General features: G+C 48.4%; 1 protein-coding gene across 1 annotated transcript in view; it reads right to left on the bottom strand.

Annotated features, from left to right (window-relative positions):
* The window catches only part of LOC103607093 (CUB and sushi domain-containing protein 2), a gene marked incomplete at its 5' end in the record, with an annotated part of 107,636 nt that overhangs the window by 9,494 nt on the left and 89,525 nt on the right, over positions 1-8,617 (bottom strand). Inside the window, one exon of the mRNA XM_008591645.1 lies at positions 5,127-5,314. Coding sequence (XP_008589867.1) covers positions 5,127-5,314 — 188 coding nt within the window. The remainder of the gene's footprint in view (positions 1-5,126; positions 5,315-8,617) is intronic.

The following is an 8,617-nucleotide window of genomic DNA, read 5'->3' as shown; positions in this document are numbered from 1 at the left end:
AAATGAGATTCCAAACTGTTAAGTAGACATTAGGGGATGGAAGTACTGGGGGGATGGTAAGTTTTTAGAGTACATCTTTTTTTTTTTTTTTTTTTCCTTTTTGTCTTTTTTCGTGTCCGGCAACGAATCGCAACCCTCAGTGTCTCGCCCGTACTGGACCGGGACCGGCAACGGGATCGCAACCCTCGGTGCCGCACCCGCACCTCGCCCAGCCAGTGAGCGGGAACCGGTCTGTATGTGGGATCCGAACCCTCGGCGGGAGCGCCACCACACTCCCAAGCGGCGCACTGTAGCAGTGTGCCACCGGGCCGGCCCTAGAGTACATCTTATATGCTTCTGTATTGTTTGAATTTTTCCGAGAAATATGTTACTTTAAAAATAGGCAAAAATGAGGATATTTCCATTTTGAATTTAAAAATAAAGACCTGTGGCAGTGGCGGGTGGTGGGGTGGGGTGGGAGTGGGTGTGGAAATCTGGTCATGGCTCCCAGGCCCACAGTGTTACTTTCAAGGGCTTGAAAGAGAAAATAGACACCCTGTTAGTACCTTCTTGTAATAGTTGACTCACCTTGGCCTTTCCTGAGTTATTTCAGATTCTCTGACCATGTGCTTTGAACTCTTCCCTCTGAAACACCCCCATGCGTCACTCTTGACAGAGGGCTTCTACTCAGCCTTCAGGGCTCTGTCTAAATGGCCCCTTCTCAGTGAGGCCTGTATCAGCCATTTGGAAGTGGGTGCCCATTTTCCTATCTCAGAGTAGCCTTCTCTTTTCTTTCCTAACTTCTCGTTTCCTGCTTGTCTGCTTATTAATTGTCTGTTTCCTTTGCTCACCTTTAAGCTGCATTAGGGTAGACACCATGACCATTTTTCTCAGTCTGGACATCACTAGAGTGTGAACTCCATGGAGGTAGGGACTTTGGTTCCCTGCCATGTCCTCAGGGGCTGAGGGTAGGTGCTCAATTAATATTTATTGTCTGGCACAGGGTAGGTGCTCGATTAATATTTATTGAATGAACAAATGAATAAAAATGCCCGATCTGCCCTTGCCCCTTGTGCTTGCAACTCCCATCCTAACTTCAGACTCTTGGGAGTTTCCTGCCCTTGGGCTCTTGTACTCTAAAAGTATTTTACCTTTTTGTGTTAAGTTAGAGTGAGTTTTTATTATCCGTATTGTTAAAATATAGAATCCTTTTTCAGCTTAACTTAGTTTGGTTGATAGTTGCTTTCTTAAAATAAAGTCTCCTTTTGGTCTCAAATTGTTTGAGTGGGTTTATGTTTCTTGTATTCTTATAATTGATTACCCCATTTTTTGAATAAGTTGGTCTGAATGGATTTTTTAATTTGAAACTAAATATTCCCTAAGATTCATCCATTCTGTTTTTGCTTCCCACTTGAGATGTTGGCAGGATGTGGGGAAAGGCTCCGATCTCTCTGTCTTGGACCAGCTGAAGGGTTGACTTCATAGAGTGGATTTCACTGTGCTAAGCCCAGCTGAGTCTGGCAACATCTCTCTATGTGGGGTTCTCATGGCCTCCCCTTAACTCCCAAAGCAGGACCCCTGAAGCCACAGCTCCTAAGAGACCCAAATCCTCAGCATTGGCAGAGCCCTGGATCTTTCTAAGAGACAAAGAGACATACACAGCTTCTGCATGGATGAGGCCAATTCTTCTCTTCCTAAGGATCCAGACCTGCCTCAGCGTGTAAGTCCTCATTAGGCTACATCTCCATCTATGGTGTTCTATGAACTTGCAGAGTGTAGAGTATCTCCATTCTTTGCCATGGACTGCAGAGTATACAGGACACACATACACATCACAAATATTCACGTTATATATATTCCACACTCATACATATATGTGTATAAAACATGACACTCACACTTTGTTCAGTAAACAGAGAAGAAATTGTACTATGCTCCACTAGGCTAGCCCCACGAAGAAGGGTCCCTACACTTCTCCTTTCCAAACAAGGGCACAGTGAGTGCAGTACCAATTACACAGGAAGAAGGCGACCAGACGGAAGAGGGTGGATCAAACTACGTGCCAGGGGTACTCTGCTAGGGGCTGTACCTATTTACTAACCTTTGCAACAACTCATCCATCACTGTCCCTCTTTGATGGGTGAGGAAGCTGATACTCAGAGAAGTTAGGCAACTTGTTTCAGGCCGCCAGTTAATAAGCAATGGAGCTTACACTTACAAAGATATTGAGCATGGGAGAATATCATCAAGGCCATGGTTCTGATAGCAGAATAGACCCACTCCAGGAATCCAGGGATTCTGGGATAGGGAGAAGGAGACCATAGCATAAGGCAGGGGTCCCTGGGCTTCAATAAATGGGCTATCAGACCAGAGACCTGGGGAGTTAGTAGGAATGACTAATACTAGGAAGTGTGCAGTCTTGGAAGGACTTAAGGAAGGAAGGAAGTCAGCTTGAGGTTCTAACCAGGCATCCCCCTCCTGCCCAGACACAGACGTTTATCTTGATACGTGTACTCCAGATCATAATGAGGTGTGGGGGTGTGTCAGTAGGCTGTGCCTCTCCTCCCCACTTTCCCTAGTAATTCCTCTTCCATCAGCCATGTGGCTGGCTCAGATGGCAGCTGGGAAGGCCTTATTCCCTGGGCTATGGGTTGGACCGAAGGACCCCTCTGGATACCATCTTGGACCAACAGCTGGAATTGGAAACAGCTTCTGGAAAGAGGACTTGCGAGTGTGGATCTCAGCCCATGAATTTCGGTGGAGCAGACCTGGGGGAGAGGTGACCACAGCCAGGTCGCCATGAACAAGGTGATGGGGAGGAAGATGAGGGAGTTTCTACTCACGTAGCTTACTGTATCCAGGGAAGATGAAGTAAATCTTTTTATAAATATTCCACACTCATACATACATGTGTGTAAAACATTACACTCACACTTTGTTCAGTAAACAGAAAAGAAGTTGTACTATGTTCCACTGGGCTAGCCCCATGAAGAGGGGGCTATTATAAGAATGAGGTTGACAGTGGTGACATTTGGGGTGAAGTTTTGGGCTCTCTGCCTGGGACAAGTCAGAGGCAGCTCTGGTGGTTACTAAGGCTTGGCTGGGGTTAAAGGACATCACTTGTAGTGGCTCTAAGTATCATGTTTGTGACATTTTTTCTGGCTGTCTTCAGCCATTAGGGTGTAGGTTTAACAAAGGGTGCAGTTTTGCAGGGTTTATGCAATAGAAGGACCGGGGGCAGGAAAGTTGGGGGCACTGATGGGAATGTGGATAAAGAGACGAATAATGAGAAGTGATGACGATGACATGGCAGTGGGGACGGTGGTGGTGAGCAGTAGAGGGCCCCGGCTGGTCTAGGTCGTGCTTCTGCTGGAATCCTGAAACGGCCGACCGTGTTTGTTCTGACATTGGCATGCGGACCAACGGCAGGTGCCCAGAGGAAGAGGGTGGCTAATAGCTGCTCCTCCCCAGGCCACGGGAAGACTGCAAGCAAAACGTTCTCTATCCTGTGCGCCAAGTATCTTCTACAACTGTAGCTGACAGACAGCCGACGATGGATAGCTGTGAGTTCAGTGAGTTGATGCATATAAAGTGCTTAGTACTGAGGGCAGTGCTGGCAGTTGGTACACATGAAGTTAGCTATTAATATGATTAGTATTATTTGTGAGCTCATGTGAGATGTTCCCGGGGTTGCTAGAAACACCTAATTAAAGGACACTTTAAAATGTGGCTGAGGTCCTACATTATGCAGGTGGGAAACATGAGCCGGAGAATTTTTAATTTTAACCGGCAATGAGACCCTTTCTGTACACACAGTCTGATGAGGCTTTGGTGAACTTGGGTTATAGTAATAATAACAAAATCTATCATCTCCAGAGTATCTGCAAGTGTTTAGTACATACTGGGCATTATACTAATGTGTGTGTGTGTGTATATATATGATATGTATGTATAAAACACCTTTTCATCTTAACCTCCTGCAACATAATTAATTTGACTATTTTGTACATGATGTTCCAGGAGATAATAACTTGCCAAGCTCACAGATCAAGCAAAAAGTGGAGTTAGGAGTTGGATAACGCGGTTTGGGATAATTAGGGACGAAGAAAAGGTCAAAAGAGAATAACAGAGTAGAAGAACATGGAGTTGTTGAGAGCCTGGAACTACTCTCCCACCACCAATACCATCTGAACATTCTAGAACGTGTGATCTGTGCTGGGCACTGTACTGAGGACTTTCATGGGTGGACTTGTTGATCTTTACAACGTTTCTGGGAGGCAGGAACTTTCCTGCCATCATTTTATAGATGAAGAAATGGAGGTTTTGAGAGATTAAATAACTTGTCCACAGTCACACAACTGCTAATTAGTAAACATGAGCTTTCAACCCAGTTCATCTGATAGTCTGTAAGTAAATTCGTATTAGAACACAGCCACACCTGTTCCTTTATGCTCTGTCTGTGGCTGCTTTGGTGCTACAAACGCAGAGCTGAGTCCTGCATTTTGACCCCTGTACTACTGAGCTTTTCTTAAGTAATTCAAAGGTACAATGAGTAAGAGATTGGGACAGCTGGAAGGAGAAGCAAATGAAATCAGAGAGTATCAGAAAGTGACCAGTCTATGACAAGGTGCCAGAGTATGGCCAACGAGTGTCCTTGGGACAGAGGTCCAAGCTTTGTGACCCTAGGATTAGAAGGGCTGCCCATATGGGAATTGAAGTTACCCAGGATAGCAGGAGGCTTTAGGGTAGAGAAGAAAGTTGAGCCTTATATCAGAACCCTCATCAATGCAGGGAGTGGCCAGGAAGGTATTAGCTGACAGGTACGGAGGGAGGTTGTGAGACTGAAGTAGAGCTAGACATGACCCTCATAGGAAAAGGGGAGAAGAGGAATAATGATTTGGAAGTAGAAATGGGGTGCAAAAGGAATGCTGGCCCGCTTCTCTCCTAGCCCTGGGGCCTATAGGTGTAAAAGACTAAGCCATGTGCAGGGCCGCAGAGAAGGCAGGTCCTCTGCAGGTGGCAACAGTTGGCTTCTAATGGGCTCCCCATGGTCCAATTCAGTGCTCTCCTCGGTACCCTACACTGCTCCCCCGCTGCCAGGTCTGGCGGGCCCTGCCCTCAGTCATCTCTGGCACCACGACCCTTACCTGTGTAGTCAATGACGAAGCCAGCATTGCTCACGGATGCATCGCTGCGGAATGCGAGGAAGAGGCTATTGCTGCTGCTTTCAATGCGGCCTGGGAGCTGAGAGCCGTAGAAGCTTCCTATGAGAGGGCTGAGAGAGTCCCGTCCGTCGTAGATATGGAGGAAGTCATAACCAGGCTCCAAGTTAAAGCTGGGGAACAAAAACATCCCACCCCCACCCCACTAAGGTCAAATAAAGGCTGTGCTCAGGCCTCAGGCTCCACCGAAGGATGGGGCCCCCCAGAGAGCGAGTCCCCCATCCCACTGGAGCCCAACCCCTGCAGACTGGCTGGGGGGAGGGAGAGGATGAAGCCCCGATGACCTCCAGGCAGGCGAGAAGAAGGATAAGGCAGGCTCAGGGGCAGAGGAGACAGATTCCAGAGCCAGTGTCCAAAATTCCGGAACTGAAAACCTAATGTGCTCCTTATACAAGGGAAAATGAGTTGCCAACCCCAGACACCAAGTGGTCAGCCTAGGCGGGTCCAGAACCAAGTCTCTTACCTGACCTCAACGTTTCTTATATTGTGTTATTCTGCACCTCCTTTTCTAACAGGGAAAGAGCCACTCCCAGGCAGGAGGGGCCTGTCACCACGAAGCACCCCAGCCTCATTCCTGTATCCTGAGCCAGCTCTCCAGCTCTCCTCGGCACCCGCCACCACCTGCACCTAGCGCCCACAGTGTGCCTCTCTCTTAGCCATCCTGACCCTGGTGCAGGGGAAATGTCCACTTAAAAATCTGTCTTAGTTTAGCAAATTGAATATTAGAATTCAGGAATGCAGTTTATCCTACCAGCAAGGCTCTAGTTTAAGTGATGGAAAATGCCAAGTATTGAACAGAATGTGGAGCCACTGGGGCTCTCACACCCTGTTGGTGGGAGTGCAAACTGGTTTAACCACTTTGGAAAACTGTTTCATTTTATCTACTAAATCTGAACATATGCCTGCCCTATGGTGCAGTGATTCCACTCTTAAATATATATCTAATAAAGGCAAACTGATACCAATCAAGTATGCAAAGATGAAAACAACAGAAAAGTAAATGAGTACAGAGAACAGATTTTTTTTTTTTTTGTCTTTTGTCTTTTTCCGTGTCCGGCAACGGATCGCAACCCTCAGTGTCGCCCCCGTACCGGACCGGGGACCGTCAACGGGATCGCAACCCTCGGTGTTGCTCCCGCTCCTCGCTCAGCCAGTGAGCGGGAACCGGTCTGTATGTGGGATCCGAACCCTCGGGCGGGAGCGCCGCCGCCCTCCCAAGCGGCGCACTATCCAGTGCGCCACCGGGCTGGCCCCAGAGAACAGATTTCTGATGCAACTTTGTTTATGCCCAGCCATGGGCTGGGATACTCAGATGCTCCCTTGGGTGGACTGAGAATGAAATGGCTGTTTTACCCTTTAGCTAAGACATGTGGTGGAGAGAGGGGCCCATGGCATCTCTAGGACAAAGAGATAAAGCTGGCAGACAGAGAGGTGGGGCCTGGTAGGTGGGGGGTGTAGAGTCAGGTGTGTGCCGGCCCCCATCCTCTCACACTGGTGTCAACTGCAGGGACACCCCACCACTGCTGGGTGATACTTGTCCCTGTAATTCAGCTTTCTCAAAAGTAACTAGGGAAGAGTTTCAGAGCGAGTGAGTGAGTCAGTCAGTCTTGGTCACAAATTATGGCACTGCCACTTGTTAAGTAACTGCCTTCTGTCTGTCCCTAACTTCTTTCACTAAATTTCATTTGGGTACCCTCAATATGTCAGACTCTGTGCAAGGTGCCAAGGACACAGGGGTATGCCAGAAAAGAGCCGCTGCCCGCAGGCAGCTGGCGGTGCTGTAGGAAGCGACAGATGCATAAATAATGCGGTGAAGCGGGACGTGTGCCTGAGGTGGAGCGGGAGCACGAGGGTTCCTTGGTGGGGGGGATGAAAATCAAGCTTTCACAGGGGAGGTCACGCTTGAGCCGGGTCTTGGGAGATGAGAGACTCTCGGAGATTGTACAAAGAGGGAAGAGGAAGTCGCTGTGATGGCAGAGCAGAGGCGAAGTCACAAGCACATAGAAGAGCCTGAGAACCCTGGCGACAGCGAAGAGTTCAGTGTGGCTGGAGCTCAGGGCTCAGGACGCGGTGGGCTCAAGACGGGGTGGAGGGACTGAGTGGAGGGGGAGGCAGAGGCCAGATGGTTTGGAATGAAACTCAAAATTCTGCTCTTTTATTTATAGGCAAGAGAGAGCCGTCACAGGGTTTTAAAATAATCTACTTGTTTGTTTCTTGTTTTGAAATCGAGGTATAACTTATACACCGTGAGATGATGAGCTCTAGGTGGTCCACTCTGTTTTGATTCAAGCATATCAAGACCTAGAACTTGCCCACCACCCCAGAAAGCTCCCAGCGCCCCTTCCATCCAGCCTCCCCACCCTCAGATTCTGGCACCGGTCCGATTTCCCCACCATAGATTCATTTTGCCAATCCTACAGTTTCACATGAGTTGAATCATATATTATGTGCTTTTTTGTGCCTGTCTTCTTTCACTCAGCATAATATTTTTGGGACTCATCCACGTTGTTGCATGTATCAGTAGTTCATTCTTTTTTTTATTGCTGAGCACTATCATTAGAGGATGTTAAAATGGAAAATGGGGTGGTTATTTCAGCATTTTTGAGTGACAAGATCACTCTGACAGCTAGCTAAAGAAGAGATTGGCACAGAAGGCAGGATGGGGGCAGGGGAACCAGTTAGGAGACTATGGCAGTAATTTAGATGGGAAATGACAAAGACTCGAACCAAGACAGTAGCGGGTGGGATGCAGAAGAGGAAAGTACATGAGGACAGTTAGCGCAGTAGAGGTTCCACGCCTTGGTCACTAAGTAAAGCAGTAAGGGAAGGGAACGGTGACACTCCCTGGTGTTCAGGACAGAGCTCAGGGAGTAATATGCTTAGTTGTGTGCATGTTTCATTTGAGATGCCTTCTGCAGGCACCAGACAGAGACGTCCAGCAGCAGCACAGAGGAAAGTCAGGGCGGCGGAGTGGGGTCCTCCACCTACAAGAGGACCGTGGAGCCACAGGAGGGCATGGGCTTGTCCAGGAAGGGGGTGTGGGTGAGAAGGGGACCCCATGACAGAGTCTGGCTAAGGAAGAGGGGCAGGAAAAGGTACATGTCAGGTGACGGAAGAGGCTGGAGAACCAGGGGAGAGCAACTTTACAAACATCAGGGGAAAAGCAGCCTAAGGAATGAGGGAGTGATCAAGAGGTGAAGTAGGAGAAAACATGGGAAGATCCATTGTGTTTGGCAACCAGGACTTCATTGGTGTCTTTTATCAGAGGGACTTGCAGTGGAACCGTGGAAGCCACAGACCGGATTCCAGTGGGTCGAGAGGGAACAGGAGGTGAGGAAGCAGAGAAAGCAGGGGCCGTTCTTTGGAAGAGCTTCCCGTGAAAGGAACGAGAGTGTGCAGGAACTGGGGGGTGCACG

Source organism: Galeopterus variegatus, unplaced genomic scaffold (assembly GCF_000696425.1).
Source record: "Galeopterus variegatus unplaced genomic scaffold, G_variegatus-3.0.2 Scaffold7112, whole genome shotgun sequence".
Classification (NCBI taxonomy): Eukaryota; Metazoa; Chordata; class Mammalia; order Dermoptera; family Cynocephalidae; genus Galeopterus; species Galeopterus variegatus.
This window is presented reverse-complemented; position numbering and strand designations above follow the sequence as displayed.